General features: G+C 38.9%; 4 protein-coding genes and 1 long non-coding RNA gene across 5 annotated transcripts; 2 read left to right on the forward strand and 3 right to left on the reverse strand.

Annotated features, from left to right (window-relative positions):
- Positions 1-3,788: 3,788 nt before the first annotated feature.
- On the forward strand, positions 3,789-5,625 carry LOC126623966 (1-aminocyclopropane-1-carboxylate oxidase 2). Its single transcript, XM_050292949.1, has 4 exons — positions 3,789-4,014; positions 4,220-4,446; positions 4,620-4,953; positions 5,174-5,625. Exons 1-4 carry the CDS (start codon positions 3,910-3,912, stop codon positions 5,498-5,500), a joined length of 993 nt encoding a protein of 330 aa, XP_050148906.1. The 5' UTR covers positions 3,789-3,909; the 3' UTR covers positions 5,501-5,625.
- Positions 5,626-6,108: 483 nt separating this feature from the next.
- On the reverse strand, positions 6,109-9,254 carry LOC126623946 (protein CLMP1-like). The gene has a single exon (XM_050292918.1). The coding sequence runs from the start codon at positions 8,746-8,748 to the stop codon at positions 6,445-6,447; it is 2,304 nt and encodes a 767-aa protein (XP_050148875.1). The 5' UTR covers positions 8,749-9,254; the 3' UTR covers positions 6,109-6,444.
- Positions 9,255-9,690: 436 nt separating this feature from the next.
- Positions 9,691-14,139, reverse strand: LOC126623981 (tyrosine-protein phosphatase DSP1-like). The gene is made up of 6 exons (XM_050292969.1): positions 13,666-14,139; positions 13,451-13,544; positions 11,913-11,970; positions 11,759-11,802; positions 11,490-11,669; positions 9,691-9,930 (listed from the first exon to the last, which is right to left on the reverse strand). The coding sequence occupies exons 1-6, from the start codon at positions 13,869-13,871 to the stop codon at positions 9,925-9,927; spliced, it is 588 nt and encodes a 195-aa protein (XP_050148926.1). The 5' UTR covers positions 13,872-14,139; the 3' UTR covers positions 9,691-9,924.
- On the forward strand, positions 10,190-11,008 carry LOC126623994 (uncharacterized). The gene is made up of 2 exons (XR_007623954.1): positions 10,190-10,640; positions 10,811-11,008. It is a non-coding gene; the product is annotated as an uncharacterized LOC126623994 (long non-coding RNA).
- A 1,578-nt stretch (positions 14,140-15,717) lies between the features above and the next one.
- On the reverse strand, positions 15,718-18,934 carry LOC126623963 (ubiquinol oxidase 4, chloroplastic/chromoplastic-like). Its single transcript, XM_050292945.1, has 9 exons — positions 18,534-18,934; positions 18,168-18,351; positions 17,893-17,986; positions 17,288-17,403; positions 17,105-17,213; positions 16,629-16,697; positions 16,362-16,433; positions 16,223-16,270; positions 15,718-16,056 (listed from the first exon to the last, which is right to left on the reverse strand). Exons 1-9 carry the CDS (start codon positions 18,692-18,694, stop codon positions 15,842-15,844), a joined length of 1,068 nt encoding a protein of 355 aa, XP_050148902.1. The 5' UTR covers positions 18,695-18,934; the 3' UTR covers positions 15,718-15,841.
- Positions 18,935-22,029: the final 3,095 nt, after the last annotated feature.

Below are 22,029 nucleotides of genomic sequence, written 5' to 3' on the forward strand. Positions count from 1 at the left end.
TGTACAATCCGACTTCTCCATCTTCTTTAACTGTCACATGGACACATACCAAGACACCCTCTACACACAACCTTCTTCTCTCTACAAAACTCAATGCTCTCCAAGTTATAGGTAATTGGAACAATAAGAGCGTATTTTTGTGAGAGCAGGGGCTTGTGGTTTTTATACTACAAAATATGGATTACCCTATAATAATCCTACAAGGAATACAAGACCAAATCATTGTACAAGTTATATTCTTAAGCTTATCAACACAGAGTTTCAATCCAAACCAAAGTCGAATTAACTCTCATAAACATATTAAGACTTCTCTATAGCAATCTGAGATAACAAGGATTATTACCAAACTGTATGAATCACACTCATACTCTAACAATCAGTTCCCCAGTAAAACTGCTCTTATTGATCCCAACAATATTTTCCGAATATACCACTGAAATTGCACGTAAAACTAAACCAAGTGATTACGACACTACTATTAACTAAGCGACAGGTTTAGAAGTCGTTATGTTAGGTTAATTCCAACAAAGAATAAATAGGTTGTGGCAGTGACACATTTACTAAGCGACATCATGCATGTGACGAAGAGACCGAAAGTTGAAAACTGAGATTTCTCTGACTGGTTTTCATTGGTCAGAATGTTGAAAGTTGATATGGAGCCATCATTGGAGGAGAAAGAGGGTGCAAACTTCGTCAACTTAAATTAGTTTTTTTTTTTTTTTTTTTTTTTGACTAAGTCAAGGGTATCCCAAAGGCTTCCTAGGCCCAAGGACTAATCCCTCCGGCGCATGTGAAATGCTCCAACTGTGCATTGCAGCACAGTGCCTGGCCACTTTGACAGCTTCGGGGTTCGAACCTAGGCTGGGGAGCAAACCCAACTAGGCAGTTTCATAGCCCATAGTTTTCCTCTAGTCTCTGGTTGAATCTTAAAAGCCCCTTGATTTTAGGAGAATTCTTTTTAAGAGTACTGGGTTACTTGAAACACAAGTTATGTAGTGTAATATGTAAGATATATTTAATTTGTTATAATAAGAGTATAGGACATCGTTGATGCGTATCATATCTAGAGTATATTAACAAAAAAAAATTCACATTCTATAAATTTAGGGCTCGTTTGGAAGTATTTTAAAATAATTGAAAGCGCTTTTAGATAAAATGTTTTTGAGTTTCAAGTTTCACTTATATTTTTACTAAGAATTGATTCCAAAAATATTTTCACCAAAACACTTTCAACCATTTCAAAAACACTTCTAAACGAACATTATAAGTTAGAGTGAATTAACGTCATATGGGTGCCGTCATGGAGGAGAAAGAGGACCAAGGCTTCGTCAACTAAATCAGTTTCAATGTTTCATAGCCCATGGCTTTTCTCTCTAGTCTTTGGTTGAATCTTAAAGCCTCTTGGTTTTAGGAGAAAATTTGATGGTTACCGGGTTATCTGAAGCACAAGTTATGTGGTGTGTTATTTAATGTGTTATACTAAGGTAAATAACATGATTGATGTGTATTGCATCTAGAATATATTCAATATTTAAAATATTGATATAGGTGAAAATATTGATATTCAAATTTATGAAAATATCGGTATACAAATTTATGAAAATATCGAGGAATATATCATATAAATATTGATATCGGTTGCCAACGACAGAAATTATATGGAATTTGCAATGGCGTGGGTGTTTCAACACATTTAGATTTAGTCGAAATTAGAGAAAAATTTCTCAAAAAAGTCTAAAAGTTTAAAATCTGCAATGGGTTTTGGCATATTTCTTTTAGCAAATTGATAAATATATATCATCGATATTCATTGATTTTCTCATATCTTGTTGATATAAGGTGAAGTTTGCATTTCACCCCCTTTCATATCAATCATTGATTTTTCGGATATTTCGACAATCAACAATTTCGTGGATAACATAAACTTTGTATATTAATAGAAAACAATTACTCATGTTATAAGTTGAACGTTACATGTGTTTCTGAGTGCAAGAAAAAATTTCTACTTGTTTTATCTTTTGAAAAGGAAAATTAACTACCACATCCAATTTCAACCACCAGTAATTACTAATTAAGTAGCCCACTCTCTCCGACATATATGAAGCCACGCTCAAGAAGTTCAAATTATAAGAAAAATAATAAATAATTAACACGAGAGTTGAATCTTTCATTGATTAATTAAAGTCTTAAACCTCCTCTGGTTACGTGTTTTTTGTTTGAAGATACACAATGTTGCTGTTCCTTCTCAATGCATGCAAGCAATCTAGTCAAGCCATGCATTTAACAAATGATATTTGTTAATTTGCTAAGTACTAGTTCTAAATCCTGTAATCTATTGTTTAACTAGCAGGTTATCGATCGAAAGCTAGATGTTGTTTGGTAATGATTTTCACTAATTTGCGCACAACGTTTTTTGCTTTTCGACTTCTCTTTTTTTTATGAATGATGAGCAATGCCTTTTGTGGCATGCCTTAGTTTTGTTTTTACTGCTTAAGCTATAATTGCCAATATTAAGAAAAAGAAAACATGGCAAATGACAATATTATTAATTCACATATTTCAGTATAAGTAAAGATATAGTCGATATTTCATGGATCTAGAGCTAATACAAACTAATTAATAAATACATGTATATGTTGTAACATATATAAATAAAAAGACAGCACCGCGTAATGACGTGACAGATGAATAGTAATTAAAAAATAACATATGTGCGCGTGATCTCTCTCTCTCTCAACTTATTAGCAAAGGAATTTGGGACATGCATGATTGATTCGTGCACCCATGAGACACTTTTCCTATTTCCAGGCTTTATGGTTGGGTGATTCTAGCTTCTTTAATCATTCAAGTGAGGGGTTCGTGATCTCTTTTAAAGTTGAAAAAAGAAGCACTGCTCCGATAAAATTAAACTACAGTAATGTTGACAGATAGCTAGGGCGAGTGTATGCTTGCATGGGGAAAAAGTAGTCATGGCTTTGCGTTCGGTCATGTCTGGAAGAATAGCTAGTTTGTAAACAGAAACCGTAACATACAGAAACCCCATAACAAAAATAAACATGTAAAAAAGACGAGAAAAAGAAAGATGATTCAACAGGGCATAGATTATGGCCATTGGCCACAGCCTCAGGACAAGTTGGTAGGGGTCCATCAGGACGTGCTTACGTACTCCCAGGAGTCCTGTTCTTTTTAAATATATCTTATTTCATTTTCTAATTTTATTTTCTAAAATTTCATGCCCTTTTATAATTTTTTAGATACAATAATAAACTTGTTTGAAAGTGCTTATAAATGACTAAAAATATTTTCGATGAAAATATTTTTAAAATCAATTCTTAATAAAATTCAAGTGAATCTTAGAAAGACTCTTTAAAGTGTTTTATGCAAAAAATCAACTTCAACAAAAATGTTTTCAATCATTTTAAAAATAATTTCAAACAAGCCTAATATTGGTTGATATTATTTCCTTTTATAATTAGATATATGTATTTTTTTACTTATGTATACTTTTTCTTTAATTAGTGTGTATTATTTTCTTTTACGTTGAATCTAAATACATTGTGTCTAAATACAAATGCTCATAATCCTCAACATCATAAAATATATTTTTTCGATTGTTAATTCTCTACCATACATATTTTGATTTACATTTTAATACTACCATGCATATTTTAATTTAGGTAAAATCACATTCAAATTGAATTAGTAGATTATAAAAAGTTATATAATAAATCCAAACTATTTACAGATCTCCACTCCTTTAGAGCCTATAAATTGCAGCATAGCTGGAAGTACTCCACAACTGAGCAAGTGAGCATACTAACCAAGGCCGGTTAAGCTTGTGAGAAAGAGAGAGAAAGCGAGAGAAAACTAGAGAGAGAAGGAAATACAAAGAAAGCAATCCAAAGAGAAATGGCAACTTTCCCAGTTGTTGACATGGACCTTATCAATGGTGAAGAGAGAGCAGCAACCTTGGAGAAGATCAATGATGCATGTGAGAACTGGGGTTTCTTTGAGGTACGTAACCCCAACAAAGCTTTGCGATATTTTTTTCTTCCTCAAGGCACAAAACTCCGTCCCTCGTGTGCTTAGAGTAAATCCGTCTCTAAGCATATGAGAGTCGGAAAACAAATACACCGCCCTGGTTGCTCAGTTTTTTTGGTACTGCCTTAATTTCTGTAGAAATATGACAACTCTTTGTTTTGTGTATAAATAACTGAAGTTGGTGAACCATGGGATATCAACTGAGCTTTTGGACACTGTGGAGAAGATGAACAAGGATCACTACAAGAAGACCATGGAGCAAAGGTTCAAGGAAATGGTGGCAGCCAAAGGCCTCGAAGCTGTCCAGTCCGAAATCCACGACTTGGACTGGGAAAGCACCTTCTTCTTGCGCCACCTTCCTTCCTCAAACATTTCCGAAATCCCTGATCTCGAGGAAGATTACAGGTCACACACTAATTACAACAAACTTAATTAATTTCCCGCTGATTTGGATTTAACCAAGTTAGCTAAAGCACCTTGCGGCCCCATTGCACCTAAGTTTGGATCTCGGTTTTGTAGACTAGATTGTATTAGAATATCATATTGATTTCTTGTATATATTTTGAACAATATTTCAGGAAGACCATGAAGGAATTTGCAGTGGAATTGGAGAAGCTAGCTGAGAAGCTTTTCGACTTGCTGTGTGAGAATCTTGGACTTGAGAAGGGCTATCTGAAGAAGGCTTTCTATGGATCCAAGGGTCCGAATTTTGGGACCAAGGTCAGCAACTACCCTCCATGTCCCAAGCCAGACCTGATCAAGGGACTCCGGGCCCACACCGACGCTGGTGGTATCATCCTGCTCTTCCAGGATGACAAGGTCAGCGGCCTCCAGCTCCTCAAGGATGGTGAATGGATGGATGTCCCCCCAGTGCACCACTCCATTGTCATCAACTTAGGTGACCAGATTGAGGTATACCAAATTACCAGTTACCCATGTCTTATTGGCCGGACGTCCGATGTATCATCAATAATATATTAGTATCACTGTCGTCAACAAAACGTACAGACATGTTACCGATACATTTCAACGCTCAACCGTTTTATAATAAAGAGGACGTACGTCATACACAGATAATTTTTACTTTTACCATCAAGTTTACTAAATGTTAGACTATAATTATTTGATGCAGGTGATCACTAATGGGAAGTACAAGAGTATAATGCACCGGGTGATAGCTCAGTCGGACGGAACCAGAATGTCGATAGCGTCGTTCTACAACCCGGGCGACGATGCGTTTATCAGCCCGGCACCGGCATTGCTGGAGAAGAAATCTGAGGAAACCCCAACTTATCCCAAATTTTTGTTTGATGATTACATGAAGCTGTACTCTGGCCTCAAATTCCAAGCCAAGGAGCCAAGATTTGAAGCTATGAAGGCCAGGGAAACCACCCCTGTTGAAACTGCCCGAGGTCTGAGAGCCGTCCGATGGAACACGACAAAAAGAAATCAAAATTAGGGTTTTGGGTTTTATCCTTTGTGCTAAATAAAGTTGGGGAGGAGAAAGTAAGAGTTTTACTTTTTTCTCCACTGTTCTTATAGTTGAAATCTATCTATATAAAATAAAAATTATTAGAATCCTAATCTTTGAGGGATCCATGTTCTTCAAAGTTAACTCATCCTCATTTGTTAAATTAAATTTGCAGGGGATCAAATCATTGAGCTCATTTTATGTGTGACATCTATTATTAATTGACACATGTTAAGAAGAGTTAAGTAAATATTGCTGATCGCCCTAAACCCTATATAGAGGTCCCAACCAAAATGAATACGGAAGATTTGAACTCAATTTGTATTGAGTTGTTGGAGGCGCTAAATATATATTGTTGGTTCTCATTCTATCTGTTTACCCATATTATAACACGCAGATTAGTAATACCATGTGATAATGATGCGGTAACACGGATAAAGTGATAAGAGAACGAATTGTGCATTCACAACTGAAATTGAAACTCGACAATGCACGTATCATAAGAACAGAGGTTGCATTCATAGATCACACTCCAACATGATTGAAGCCGCAAGCGAAATAGCAGGGCTTATGCACGGAGACTTGAAACTCATCAGTAATGCGAAAAATGTTCACTTTATAAAGATAAAGATTGCAATTACATACCACGCTGCACTGAATCGGAGCAGCAAAGCTCAATAATCGGACCCCACGCACATAAAGTCGACACTAAAAACTCATCAACATTGCGAAAAATGTGTAGAACATTGCCCAAAATCGTTTTGGTACACAGCTGCCTATCCCGGCACCCGACCTTTTCAAACTGAATAAAAAGTACTCCAGAATTCCAACATTCAGTACAGAAAACCAATGCCTCTTCTCTCCGGTTATTCTCATGATGAACACGCAAAGAATGAAGATTTTCATGGAAACCAGTGTTAAAATAAATGATCCTACTTCCCTGAAAGAATATCATCGTCTTTGTCGGCTTCAACAGGCGCGTCACTGCCTAGAACCTTTTTCTCATCCCCCTCCACTCTATCGACATTGGAGAAGTGATTCTTCAGAACCTTTGAAATGTCACCCTCAGAAGCTCCAGCAAGCTTAAAGCGCTCAACAGCAGCGTCCAGGTTTTTCTTCCAACCATCCAGCCCTAATTTGCATTCGACCTGGGATCGCTCAAAAAGCATGTTACCCCAGAAGAGATGGATCTGTGATCTCATAACAGCTGCCTGTTCTGCAGCTTCATCTGCCGATAACTCACCCTGACCAGATGCCTCACCTTCATTCCCGGTACCCTGTTTTTTCCTTTTTTTCAACAACTCTTCCCTCTTGGCTGCACTTGGATCCTTCAGTTCCTTTGCTCTCTGCTCCTCCAGCTTCTCCCACATCTCAGTTGCAACTTTCATCTTCTCCTCTGCACTGTCAAAAAGTGTCAGCATTTCTGTAGAATCACATGTCGAGAGATCTATTTTCCTAGCAAGTGCAAATGACCAATGAAGTTTGGCCATTTCAAATTGTTGCTGCCCCAGCGCCAGCAACCCCTCGTAGAAGTCTGGCTTGATCACAAGTGCCTCCTCATACTTCTCTCTGGCCAAGGAATATTTGTCCCTGACCCAGTCATAAGCCGTTTGAAGCTGCGTTGCCACGACCTCCTTTCCAGCAGACTCATCTAAGGGAATCCGCTTCCTTGCCGCACACATATAAACATTTCCCCAATTAAAGAACGCTAATGCCGCCACCTCCTGGAACTTTGAGGCAGCCTTGTCAAAAAGACTCTGAGCTTCTTCACTAGTAACTGCCTCTTCAAGAGCCTCCGAACAAAGCTCCATTCCAAGTTCATGCAAATCAATATGAGCGTCTGGGTCAATACCAACATGGCTGCGGAAAAGCTGAGAAAACTCAAACAACCAGTCATCCATCTCCAATTCCTTGCACTCGGGATCTTCTGAAGCTCCTGGTTTCTCCTTTGGAGCTTCTTTCTCTGACTTAACAGTTTCATAATCAGCAGGCTCCAAAACAGATTCACCAAGTGATGAGTTACTTTCATCTTCCTTGACACCCTCGCTTTCTACAGGTTTTTCCTCCTCTTCTTCCAATAAAGGCGGTTCCTGTTCAGGAGTCACGTCCACGATATGCAATCTCAACATCCCAATTGAGTCAGCTTTATCTATTTCAGGCTCTTCTGAAATGACCTTGTCAGCACAAGACTCAGCCAACCTAAGTTCAGCTGTAGAGGTTATAGTCACCATGTCACCATCATTATCCTTATACTTGACCAAAACTGACTTTGATGATGGAAAGCGCTTCGTCACAACTTCCCTCAACACTCTGAAATTGCTATTCACAGGCATTTGGGCAAGCCTTATGTCATGATCATAAACAAGCTTCAATGGTCTCCAACGAGTTGCAGCCTCTGAAAGCTGCCTATTCACGGGCAATGAAACTGATGAAGACGATGGCTCCATTAGGATACCCTTCCCTGGATTAGCAGATTTTGAAGGACCATTGGACGGCTTCAATGTGAGCTTTGGCATTTGGGTTTTGTTCTCAGGTCCATTCTCAGCCGGTAAACTTGTTTGTGGCTTCTCAGTCCTACTAATTGGGGATATACCAGAGCCCCCAGCTGAAGCAGCTGCCTTCTTTAGAACCGGTCGGGCAGGTAAAGAAGGCCCTAACCCACCAACTGGAGCACCGCGAACAGCAGAAGCCCCAAGAGCAGCAGGTGATGGGCGGCTCTGGAGGTCCTGCTGAACCTCCTGACGCAGCCCAAGCGCTGTCCTCAACCGCTGGGCAATCTCCAAAGCATCCCTGTGATTCGGGTCAGCACCCAATAACACCTGAACATCCTGCATCGCCATTTCATACTTCCCTATCGCATCCAGCGCCCTTGCCCTCCGAAGCAGAGCCCTGACATACCGGGGCTGCACCTGGAGCGCCATGGTGCACTCAGCAATGACAGTCTCATAATCTATCGGCTTCATTTGCATCAAACAAGCCGCCCTATTGCTATGGAAAACCGCGCGATCAGGGTGGTTCTTGGGAGTGAGCTTAAGAGCATTATCATACTGGTCCAGAGCACCCACATAGTCCTTTCCCTGAAATCTCTTGTTCCCTTCTTCTTTGAGCTCGTGGGCTCTTTTCAAAAAGATTGAAGAGTCAAAATCAACACTACCGTTCGAAATCGGAGTCGAATTCGCATCCTTCGGGACCTGGTTCGAAGCTCCCTTCTTCTTCCTACCCCCTGATTTCCCCATATAACCCTCTCCCACTCTCCCACTTATATACACAAAATCTTGGGTATATATAATCCAAAATTGATGATACGAAGAATCAAAGCAGCAAGCTTTCACTGTTTTCGACGAGAATTGAACGAAAAATGGAGAGAGAGAAATGGGGGCACTTACCGATGAACAAGCTCGAAAAGCATCAATCTTTGACGCAAATGGTTTGAATCCGAGTGATGGGGTTTGGATTGGATGAAATCCAATCGGAGAAATGTTCGGAGGAGGAGGAGGAAGAGGATAAAACCCTAGGCCCCTGGAAGCAACACTGAACTCAACAGCCTCTCACTCACTCTTGCCCTTTAGGATGGCTCAAACCCTAGAGAAGTGGAGGTATCTGCAAATGAATTCCAGCGGGGTTTAATATAATCTGAGGCGGGCCCCACAGACACGTTCATCTTCCAACGTCGATCTATTTTGGGTGGTATCATTCACTTTTAACGCTTATATTTTGATCCAAATGATAATGCATAATAAGAAAATAGTTTGAATCCGAGATAAGTGATTTGAAGAGAGTTGTCATAACCACCAGAGTAATATACCACTCACGTCTTGTGCTAGACTTGGCAAATCAAGTCGTGTTGGGCCGGTTCATTTTTAAATCGACAATACTTGTGCTCGATTCGGGTCGACTCGATGTTGTACACTACACCTCCTTGCGTTTTTGATAAATTCGTTGCATCAGATGAACAGATATAAGCCGATTGGTTCCATTTTTATTTTATGATGGAACAATTTAATTTCCCATATGCGAAGGATTTTTTGAGGCCTCATATCATGTAAGTTCCTGGTTTAATACCCTTCGATCAAATCTTCAAGTGTACAGGTAATATGGGGAGGGGGGGATTGATTTGATTGAATCAGGAGCCTCAAAAATACGAGAAATACTTTTAAACAACTAAGTTACAAGCTCCGTTACATAAAAATGGATCTGCATATCATTAAAATGTGAAAAAATGGATTGTTTGATAAGTGTATAAACACGTATAGAAAATTCAAAATTTAAATTTTGTATTTAATATTTATGTACAAAAACACCCAAAGGATGACAGGGACTTGGAGTATTTGCTCTCTCTCTCTCTCGCTCTCAATGATCTTCTTCTTCTCCAGGGAGGAGTGAATGACTCTGCACTCTGCATAATGATTCTGCTATCTCTTTGAACCAAGGAATAAAAAATCGATAATATCGGCGATATTTCGTCGATATTATCGTTTTTTTTAAGATCCGATATTTTTTTAACTACCCAAATAATTTTCGTCAAAATATCGCGATATTATCGATAATATCGATAATATCGTGATATTTTTAAAATTATCGAAAATATCGTAATAAAATATTCAAAAATACTTAATATGTTGAGAAATCTCAACATACTACACTTGATCAAAGCCCAAAGGGCCAACCAAGACATGAAGACAAGCTTTCTGAGGAGGTGAATGTGCCTTTTATAGGAAATTTTGGCTTGCTCACTGCCCTTGCTGGGCGATGTGGGACTCAGTCACTCAAGGAAGAAAATCAGAATTTCGGCCGAAAATTTACACCCACTTTAAACGGCCATAACTTTGTCAAAACTCAACGAAATCAAGCAAGACAAAAACGAAAGTTGCAGTCCTCGAAGAGACGAAGAGAATGGTACCTCACACGACGTCTGAATCGTCGTGGTTTGGCCGGAAAATGCCTCGAAAGTCACTGAGATCGCCGGAAACTGGGTAAGATTCAAATGAGTATAACTTTTTTAATACTCAACGAAATTGAGTGAAACAAAAAGAAAAGTTGTACTACTCGACGAGACGAAGAGATTGATACCTTGCACGCCGGCCAACTCGCCGTGGTTTGGCCGGAAATTGCCTCGAAAGCCACTGAGGTCGCCGAAAATTGGGTAAGATTCAAATGAGTATAACTTTTTCAATACGCAACGAAATTGAGTGAAACGAAAAGGAAAGTTGTAGCCCTCGAAGAGACGAAGAGAATGGTACCTTACACGATGTCTGACTCATTGTGCTTTGGCCGGAAATTGCCTCGAAAGCCACTGAGGTCGCCGGAAACTGGGTAAGATTCAAATGAGTATAACTTTTTCAATACTCAACGAAATTGAGTGAAACAAAAAGGAAAGTTGTACTACTCGACGAGACGAAGAGATTGATACCTTGCACGCCGGCCAAAATTCAATTGACACACTCCTGGTTTCCAAAATTCAATTCTTTTACTTTATATAAACTTGAAAAAACATAATCGGCATCCAAATTAAAGTTTAGTCTTATTCTTATGTGTAAGAAATTTAAAGTGTCAAATTCGGCACATTATTCTTCATCATTTTATTCACTTCCCTTTTTTTTTTTAATATCCTAAATAAAACCTCCAAATATTGTACTAATTAATTATATATAAATGATTATGGTGTGTTTAAACTTCTTTCATTAATTACTACATATTTTCTACACTCACAATGTTTGCCAGCTCGCTATATAATCAACTTAAATCAGTTAAATCCATCATGCAATGCATTTCCTTCCAATTTTTTGTGATAAACTAATAGATAATTGACTAAATAAACATCCTACAAAGTTTCATTAAAAATTTCCAAGTTTTTCTTACAATTTCCGTGGTTTCCATGTAATTTTTATCGATATCGATATTTTACCGATATTTCCATCGATATTTCCGTGTTTTCGGACTACCGATATTTCCGATATTACCGATATTTTCTTCCTTGCTTTGAACACGAAAACGACATTGGACAGTTCATGAAGCTTGAAATATCAAACGCTTCGATGAACCTCTGATCCGAAACTCGAGCTTTTGCAGCTGCAAACCTCTGGTACTCATCAAAGATTGAGGTCAGGCACCATCTTTGCAATCTTCTTAAGCATCCCACAAGACAGCCCGTCCGGTGCTGCACAACATTAATAACAAAAAACACTCGTTGGAAGATGGAGCCCAAGATTGTTTGAGAAAACGCAAAAGTGGGAAATCATAGAGCACCTTCCCTCGCTTGCAATGGATCAGGAGTGGGTGGTTTCTTACATCTGGCATATACACAGGCAAGCCAGTCGATAAGCAAATCGTAAAACAAACAAGCCGTGGCCTAATATTAAGAACAAAAAAGAGGCTTTAAGTTCAAGGGGGTTAGTGATACCAAGGACAACTCTTAATGCTTCACGAATTGTGTGCTCCGGGATTTTCACGTAAGGTTCCTGTACCGAATATGTTAGCACATGACTGAAAATATCAACTGATATCATTTATAAGTAGCTCAAAGCAAAGTCCCAAGTTATAAACATCAGTGAGCTCAGACATATCCGTCAATAAGTCTTCCAGATTGAAGTTACAGTAAATAGAGAAACAGTTTAAAGCATTTTCCAATACGTGTAGGGTGGTAAGTTGATCAAAAGCAAGATCTGATCATCAGAAGACCGGTATCTGGAAAAGTAAAATACAATCCAATGAAACAGCAGACTGACATTTGGAAAAGTAAAAAACAATCAACGAAAAGTTGAAAACCAGGAATGGCCATCTAAGAGATAACAGCAGAGGACTTATTGGCATATTTTGAATAAGCCAGAGTACAAAGCAAAAGCCAATGAAAATCTAAATTCATTGCTAGCTGACAAAACACAAGGCAACTGAAATAGGTAAAGTAAACCAACAAAGCACAGGGAAAGCAAAACAACCTAAGGCTAAAGGTGGACGGCTACTTCAAAATGGAAAATACGTCATTAGCGAGTAATAATCCATATATACAAATAAAAGTGCTGAGTAGGATTGTCAATATTGTTTGTCTAACCACCCAGTTTTAATGTATTTTTTAGAGCAAAAGATAAAGCAACAATAAACATGCAATTTACAGGTGTTGGGGAAGCCAATCAATCACCTAAAATATGTGTAGACGCATATAGTGGTGCTCCAGACTTTTATCTTGCAGTTCCATTCAAGTTTAGTATTCATGCAAGGCAAGCCACAACGACGCGTGAAAGGTTTGGGTCACTGCCACCTTGGCGTCCCCATTTCATGTTAGTGAGTAGTCTCTCTCGCAAAGCTGAGGTTTGGCAGAAAAGGGGCATCATAAATTCATAGTGGGAATAAAAATACAACGGGCAAAGGGCTTGCACAAGGACATAGTGGGAGTGGGAAACAGCAAGGCCAAAAGCCTCATCCAACTACCACTTGAGCTAATGAAGTGAAGTGATATAGACATGCAATTTGGCATCTCTCTTTCTAAAATGGGTTGATGGTGAAAATTATTTCCAAAATCTATCAACTCAAACCCGAAACCCTTCACTCCAAAACGATTTTCTATCCGATAATATCAACAAAATAATCCTTTGTCCCCAACCCCTCATATGATTTCTACTAAATTCTGGCTTTTGTCTAAGCAGTTCAAATCTTATCCACCCGCACATTTGGTACAACAGACGACCAACGGCCTACTAATCAACAATGATAATGTCCCTCCTTAACCACCCGCACATACTAGCGGGTGCGGACTTTACATTCTTCATCGGAGAAGGGAACATCCCGATTTGAAAATACACACGATTATAAAGCAATTACTATAATCTTATTCTCTAATCCCAACTTCCAAGCAATCCAAGCATAACCCCAGACACAAATTGCAGAGTAATTATGTCAAGGTTAATATAATATCTGCAAAAGAAATCGAAAAGAAAACGAAACCTGAGAGCCATCGATCCCAAACTGGAAAAGCCTAATCCCATTTGCTCTCATAAACTCTTTGTTCTCCTCCGGATACGGCTCCGGGCACAAATATCTAACCCAATCAAAACAACGATCAGTCGAAATTCCCCAAATCTAATCAAAGCAAAACCAAAACCAAATTTGAAGCTAGATTAATCAACGGAAACAAAGTTCACTGCTGGAATTTGACTCACATGACGGAACGGAGGCCGAGGGATTTCAAGAAGCTGAAATTGGGGGAATGAGGGAAGCCGGACCTAAACACGCCATTGTCGACCATCGCGAAGTTCAGAGGCGGCACGAACGCCTCTCCGCACCTCTCATTCTCGTCTCCGATCTCCGGAGCCTTCGCCACCGGCGACGCCGTGGAGACCTCCTGCTCCCCGCTCTCTATTTTCATCGCTGCCTCCTATTTTTTCGCGCTAAATAAAATGTGAAAGCAGAAAAAAGATAATATTTGTTTATTATTTAACTGATTCGGAAGTTGTGTTAGGATGATCAGAGCGAGAGGGAGGAGAGAGAGGGATTCTGAGAATCTAAGGGGAAAAGGAAGATCCGTATTTATAGGAAGAGAGAGACAGAGGGAATATTAGCATTGCAAGGTGGCTGCGTGGGCGTATGATGACTCGTGACAGGGATTAGACTTGATGGAGACATGGAGAAAATTTTGCGTACGGCCGATCATATGCGGCTTTCGCTCCCAAAAGTGGGGCCAGAGGTGGGAGCCGGTGATAACCTAAAATTATGGCACGAAACACTCCGACGATGATGTACTAGAGTAGTTACACTGTGCGAAAGGCTTTCAAGGGCTATTTATTATTTAATTCACTAGCGAATAGCAATTGCTCTTAATGAACCGTAATTATATTTTGCATCTCCATCCATATACTTAAATAGCCCTGACAAGTAAATAAAATAATAATATTTTTTATAACTTGCTTGGAATTTCCTGTGTACTCTTCACTCCCTCTCCTACCACTCATCTTTCTCACTGCTCTCCATTTTTTTTTGAAGTTCCTTGCTCTCTCTAGGCTCTCGACGCTCTCACTCTCTCTAGAGCTCCGAGAGCTCTCACCCACTTTCCTCTCCGAAAATTAAACAAATCAAACTCCAAAACCATTAAACCTTAATCTCTGGGACTAAAAATCTTAGCTATACCATTGCATGCATCATCGGACCATCACGGTGTAAACCACCATTGAAGTTGAGAGCTTCAAGATCTGAAACTCGAACCCAAGTGAGGTTTTCTATGCAAATCTTGTTTCATTATGTCTTAATGTTGCTTGGGACAAGATTTGTGGTGTTTTTCTAGTTCGAAACCAGAGGTTTAACCCCCTACAATTTCTCTGAAACCTTGCCCAATTTTTGGTCACCTCCTCGGAGTAAACTCTGGCAAGTTTGTGGGCGACGTCAGCCTTGCCTTCGGGCTCTCGGGCTGGCAACTCGTGTCGGGGCTCTCCCACGGGCCTGCTCGGGCTCCCTCGCCAGCACACGCTGGGCTTGCTTGCTCAAGCTCTTTGCCACCATTCGCAGGCCTGATCCTCGGGCTCCAACACATGCTGGAGATGCTCTTTGGGAAATGGGTCATCTCTAGATCCTTTCTTCCTAATCCACCAAATCAGTAGATCTGTGTCATTAAAATTGATCCAACACGGTTGAAGTTATTATAACTTTTAAAGTGAGTCTGTGTTTGTAACCGTTGGATCAAATTTCAATGGCACGGATCCACTGATTTGGTAGATTAGGAGAAAGAGATTCGAAGAGGACCCCTTTCCCATTTAAGTCATTCTCTAATACAATTTGGCACTTTGAGGTCTACTGCACCTTGTTCATTTGCAGGGGCGTTTCGTACTTAATACTTGTTTGTTCTGTATCAATAAAATTGAGTGTCTCAAAGTACAAGGAGGTTGCCTTTACCACCTACTGTTATGACTTTCTTGCTACACGATCTAGCGATGCCATTTCACTCTAAATTTCTCCTGCACTGTGATAAGGCGAGAGCTACACACTCGGCGGCCAATCTTGGGTTCCATGCCCCCTCTAAGCACATAGAAGTTGACTACCACTTCGTTCGCTCTTCCCTATCTCACTGAGCCTCCTAACCATAGTAGCTGTCGGCTGTTATGTTCTATCATTCCATGCATGGAATGTTCCTTCCCTCGTAGTTACAATTGTCAAAGAAACTGGAAAGAAGAAACCGTCGTCTTCTTCCTCAATGGAAGAGAAAACTAGAAGAGCAATCGTCATTCAATAACCAAATACTTCTTTTGTAATTAGATCTATACCATATGATCGTTCTTCCGTATACAAATTTCTTTCGCCATTCACTAATTCTACCTAATTTTCCTGTCCTTTTATGTCGTGTAATCATCACTTTGCTGGCGTTGTCGCGATGGATTTCTTTATGCAATCTACAATACCTTCACAATCTGTTGGAGGAATAACGCAGGTAGAGTCATCTTCTAAGGAGTCTTCTGTGAGTGCGTGAGGAGACGAGAGGTTCCCATGAGTCTGGCAGGCCTTCATCGTCTTACAGTGTTCAGCTTCATCGTCTCTTATGTTCAGAAATGTGTCATACAAGTTCTCTGAAAAAGAAACATTTATCAAAAACGCAGTTCATAATGTGCCAACAACAATTATTGTGCACAGCTGTGCAAGATTAGTTTATGTTCAACGCGAAACTAAAACTAAGTCTAAAAATTGAGCAAACTCGTAGCATGTCCCATTAAAAAATCAGATCTGAAGGCTTGCCTATTTTTGGCCTTCGAGAATTGGGAGGTCTTGAAGTTTGAAATTCATCTGCATAAAATTTTGGGGGGGGGGGATTGTTAAATCGTCAATTGTTACCTTTCAGGACACAAATTAAGATTGAAAAATACACAAAACTTACCAAATAAGTACATGTCACCACTAGTATAGTATTTCACAGCAACCTCAGGAGCAGGCATCTTTTGCAAATCCTCTACAACAGAAGAAAATACCATGTCAAGATAAGTGAATTTGTATTTGAGGAAAAACAGTGCATACAACCGATCAATTAAGATCGTCACTTGGACGTTACATGCTTAGAATATTCGAAGTGACCCAACAAACACCGTTTGATGATTCAACCTAGTCAGTCTTAAGGCATCAAGTCCTGAAAAACTCTAAATCATACCTCCTCGGGCCTTGATAAACTTGTCGTAGGTTGAATATGCATGGCTCTCTACACATTCAGAGAAGTGATCTGCAATAGTCATCAAACAAAATACATAAACACGCATTTAAATATACCGGATAGTTTTCCGATCACCTATTTCTGTAGTGTCATTTGAAGATGAACTTACAAACTTAAACAGAATTGGGCAGAAAGGATCCAAGAAACAACGCTGTAACTACAATCCATATCACATGCAATCAACAGAATACTTCTTAATGCAACTGTTGTTAAGTTTTACAAAGGGATTTTAAGAAAACGAAATTTTGACCAAATTTGTCTACCCCTTAATAATGGCTTGATATTGATTTCGATGGACGAAATTCTTCTAAGTTTGTAACCACTAAGGATAATGCACCAAACACGACACTGGTATGCGAGAGAGACAACAAAGCAGAGGAATTATAGCACATTAAAAATTAGATACTAATACTTACATGCCATCCTTGGGCTTATTAAATACATAAAGGCCGTCATAAAATAATAGAAGACTGCAATGTGCTGAGCAAGAAAGCGGTCAAACCACCAAGCATTTCCCCCCAATTCCTGCAATTACATCCATATTCTATCATTAAATCAAGCAAACCATGTAGACGATATTACAGAAGGAAGATCCTTACTTCCATGATAAGCAGATGGTGCATCTCATTCCAGCTCTCAGCAAAATGCACCTTCAGATAATCTGCCCTTCTCCACCAACCAAAACTCTCATACATGTGCAGAACAGACATAAAGGCTGCCACCGATATACCACAAAGACATGATTTAAAACTTGCAACTGGGAATCGCAGTTGACAACAATATTGGGAAACCAACTACACAAGAACAAGTTCCTAAGCAGCTTATACACAGAGTCTGAGAGAAAATTAAAAGGAATTTTGAGGCACATCCTTCCATGAAATCATCACCATCATCTTGACCAACAAAACATGATACTGCAAAGGTGCACGCTCCATATGTCATATGAATCATATTTCTAACACAAGATAGGGCCAATTTATGATGTTTGTCAGCCTTGTCAGGACATGCATGATTGATGTACATTTCTTGACATACTAATGTAACAATATACATACAATGCCTTCAAATGAATTGACAACTTGTCCTCGATCATTTGAAGATTTCCTCTTGCTTGAAAAGGAAGTTCTTTGCATCTCATTACAAATACCATTTCAGAGAAGTGCAGAAAATTCAAAATTATTAATAAACAAAGTTTAGCACTCACCGAAGTAAGGAACCCTTGCAATAGTTTCCAGTACAAAGAACCTTGCATAATCCCGGTCGCTGTACAGAGTTTCAAGTACCTTTATAACTGTATCCTGGAATGATTAGTAGAACTGAATTAAAATCTAAACATCAATAACAACTGCCAGAGACAAAAGCTCCTAAGCATAACCCCCAAACAATCAACAAAAATGATTTAACATTTCTTCGAAAAATCGACATTGGAACTAGGCAAGCACGGCAAAACGATTAATTTGACAATGAGTAAAGATTTACCGTAAGGAAGATGTTGAAGGATTGTTCACACTTGATAACCCAGATCTCAAAAGCACTTGAAGACGAACTCTCAGAGAGATTCCCGCTGCTAGCTTTCAATTCATCAAAGGTAGAAGCCTTGAACTCAAAGGATTCCTCCACTTCCACCTTCTCTTCATCTTCGTGCAGCATAGTTGCTCGAACTCTACACAAATTTTGTTATCGAGTGAATAAAAGGCCCACAAATTTGAATTTAGAATCCAGTTCATAGATCCCATAAAGCACAGACAACAAAACTTCAGAAATTCATAACATAAAATAGCAAAAAAAAACCCAAAATTAAAGATCCCATTTTTCTACGTTTGAAGTGGTGGAAAATTAGCATACCTGGAAATCGACGGACGAGATGAAATGGGATTGTATGGAAAACGATTCCGAGATGAAAAAGCTGAAGTCTTGAAGCTCCTCCTTGCTCTGAGAGACGAAGAAGAAGAAGAGCAAGAGGCGGAGATTGCAAACACCGTCGAAGACAGAGTCGCCGCAGCCATTCTGCGCGGTTGTTGCAGATTCAAACCCAAAAAAAAAAAAAAAACGCAATCAAAATTGGAATTTGATTTTTCGATTAGTCAGTTGGTGTGAAGTGAAATTGTCAACCGCGGGAGGGAGGGAGGGAGTGAAGAGAAAAATGGCATCTTTTTTCATGTTTCGTTGGGGAGTAATTTGTGTCGTCTTGCAAAGTTGCAAGTTCGGCAAAAGCGGCCGGCGGCTTGCGTGGCGCATAAATTAGGGAATGCGGATCCCCCTTAGAGCATTCAAAATTCGTAAATCGTATATTATATAATCATAAATTAATTTAAATTTTTTTATTTAAAATTAAACATAAATAGTACGTAATGAAAATAAATACTACCAGTCGAAAATCGATCGCACAATATCACGATGAATCAACACAATTCACAAATGTCAAATCCCCACAAAGAGGATCCGGAGGCGATGATATTGGTAATTTAGGGAGACGACCGTTGGTATTTTTGCTTGGTGCTCTTGAGCTACACGACACGAATTGAGAGATCTTTGTTTTGGTTTTTTGCGTTTTAAGTATCGTGGCTATTTCGATCGCCAGTTTCTACTGGACTGTGGGCTTTTGGTCTTTCTCGGTGAACTTGACAAGCTTAATTTAGACCCTGGGGCTTGAATTGGGGCCTTTTCGCTCTATGAACAGTATTATTTAGAAACGTCTTTCAAGGAAATACTTATTTAGAAATCACTTTTGCAATTAAGTGTGTCACTATAATCACTTTTTATTAGAAGCACGTCGAAAGTTTTATTAAAAGTTCATTTGTTTCCTAAACAAGAATATAAGAATGTTTTTGTAATGTTGTTACTTGTTATCAACATCAATTGCTGGCATCTTTTTTTTGCAGTGGCATATTTAGAGAACAATAGCGTAGGAATGACAGTTTTCGGGTTCACAGAGGATTGAATGTGGCTTCACTCCATTTTTGCATTCCAAATGGCTGTTCTGCTATGGCTGCTAAACAAGAAGATATCAAGATTTTGATTTGAGGTCGTCGTATATTTTTGAGATTAGGATTCAGTCAATCAGCAATTACGTTGTTTGCTAGCTTAATAAGCCTAAACACATCACTACACCTTGTGTTGCTGGTGGAGATGAGCCAAATGTTATAGCCGTAAAGATTAATTGTTAATTAGTGTTAATTGGAGAGTTTAAGGAAAATGAAGAAATACGAAAGGGAAATTCGGAGAAAGGAAGCATTCTATTTGCATAATTGCTTTTTAATACATATTTTGGATGCACCAAAGGTAATCAAACACTAATTAATTATTTGATCATCACAGAACATCTGTGTTTTAGCTGATCCTTCCCCATCTTATTTATATCATGCACTGCACGCACACCCTTCAGACACGAGGAATTTTGCACATCAAAATAGTAATTAAAAACACATTAGCCCATATCAATTTATGAACAGCAATCTAGAAAATTGTTATCAACTAGCACTCAAAAACAGTCACCATACACTTTTATTTCTTTTACTAGGGACGAGTGCAAGATGATTTTTTTTAAGTGTCAATAGCAACTCAAATAATAAAAAAAAATTGAGAGAGAGCTTACGATCCACAATCGATTTTGGGGTCGAGAGGAACGGGAAGGGACACATGGCAGAAATCAGGAAGCTGCTTGAGTCTGTCAGGGTTGATCGGCATGCCAGCAGCTGCTTTCTTGAAGCATTCACATTGGTTCCTGCGACACTCTCTGGTGGTAGCCGCAGCCTAAACGGTTTGCACACCAACGCAACATGTAATCGGAGGAGTCCCGGGGCCAGACCCCGTCAAGTATTCCTTACATGGCATCAAATCCATCAAGGCCTGTTGGCATGTGATGTCGGGATTGGAAGGATTTGCATGGTTCAGAACCATAACCATTGATAGAGATAGTGCACTTGAGATGTTGACACTTGTCTAAATCCTAGATAGGCAGTTAGTTTAGTAGAATCTAGTGAGTTGTATAAATACCTCATTCATGTAATAACTTCTTAGTTAAGTAATCAATACATGAGAAATAGCTTGAGCTTTTCATCTCTCTCTCTCTCTCTCTCTCTCTCTAAATTCTCTCTGTGATATTGTTCTTACAAATTCATAGTATATACATTAACAACCATCAGCCCGAAAGGATCACCAATTTCATCTCCATTTTCTTTTGGAACACAAAAACAAGGCAAATATTTAGTTTGGATATGCAGAAGACTTGAAGAATTGAGTGTGACTTGGAGCATGAACTGCATCCTCTTCTTATAGGGGAGTCGCAGGCTGCTTTTTAGTGGCTCATTTAACGTGTATAGGTGCAGTCAAGATTTTTTCTCCTCCTTAAAGAGTTACTTTTTTTCCTTAAACAGCTGGTTTTACTTAAAAGTGAAAACTATGTCAGACCAAAAGAAAAACAGGTTCAAAACTAGGTAAAAACCACAGGCTTCAACTAATGGAGGACATTGCAAATACCATTAATAACCTGTGTTTCTTTTAGTGTTTTGGATTTTCATAATATTAATTTTGCTTCTTATTTTTCCGCATTTCTAACAATTTAAAATGCAAAGGAGCTCTTAGCTAGCTCTGTTGAGCATTCATTTTTGGATCTGAAGTCTCAAACCCTAGATATAACTTGTGTAAAACAATTCGAAAAAGGCAACACTAAAGCAAAAGTTGCACAAACAACTAATAAAAATCTCCACAATGACCGATATCTAGCAAAATCCGAATGTAGATGGATAGTATAATTATAATTTAATTCTTTATTTTTTAAGTTTAATTTTTGGATTCAAAAGATTTTTCATGTATAGATTGTGAAGTTTGAATTAGGGGGTATTTTCGAAAAATTCATATAAACAAAACAACAACTAGTTTTTCCAGTTGAGAAAGCGTTGTATGATCTGTGACAGCTGGTTTTTAATTTTATGAAGAAGAAACGTTTTCTTTGCTGCTAAAACGCTTTATAGGCCAGAAATATAAAAAAACTGATCAACTGTGCTAAAAGCATGCTTGTATTTCAATAAAATCCAAAGCTAATTAACCCGTTGAGGATTAAAACGCAGCTCTAATCTTCTGCTGCTCAATGGAACTCGTGAGTTTCTTGTGTTTGTTTGCATAACCACGTGTTTGGAGCCAGTGCATGCATTGTATATATTGAATCCAATTCTCAGGATGTAATTAGTCGGCAAAGAATTGTTGAAATTTTGATTTTTTGCTAACAAAGAAGAAAAACCAACTCGAACAATCCCGGGTTCGTTTGTCTTCCTCCTTAAAAACCCTAGCTAGCTAACACCCAACTCAGAGTACGTACTACATACGCAGGTCAAGTTTATGA

Source organism: Malus sylvestris, chromosome 5 (assembly GCF_916048215.2).
Source record: "Malus sylvestris chromosome 5, drMalSylv7.2, whole genome shotgun sequence".
NCBI lineage: Eukaryota > Viridiplantae > Streptophyta > Magnoliopsida > Rosales > Rosaceae > Malus > Malus sylvestris.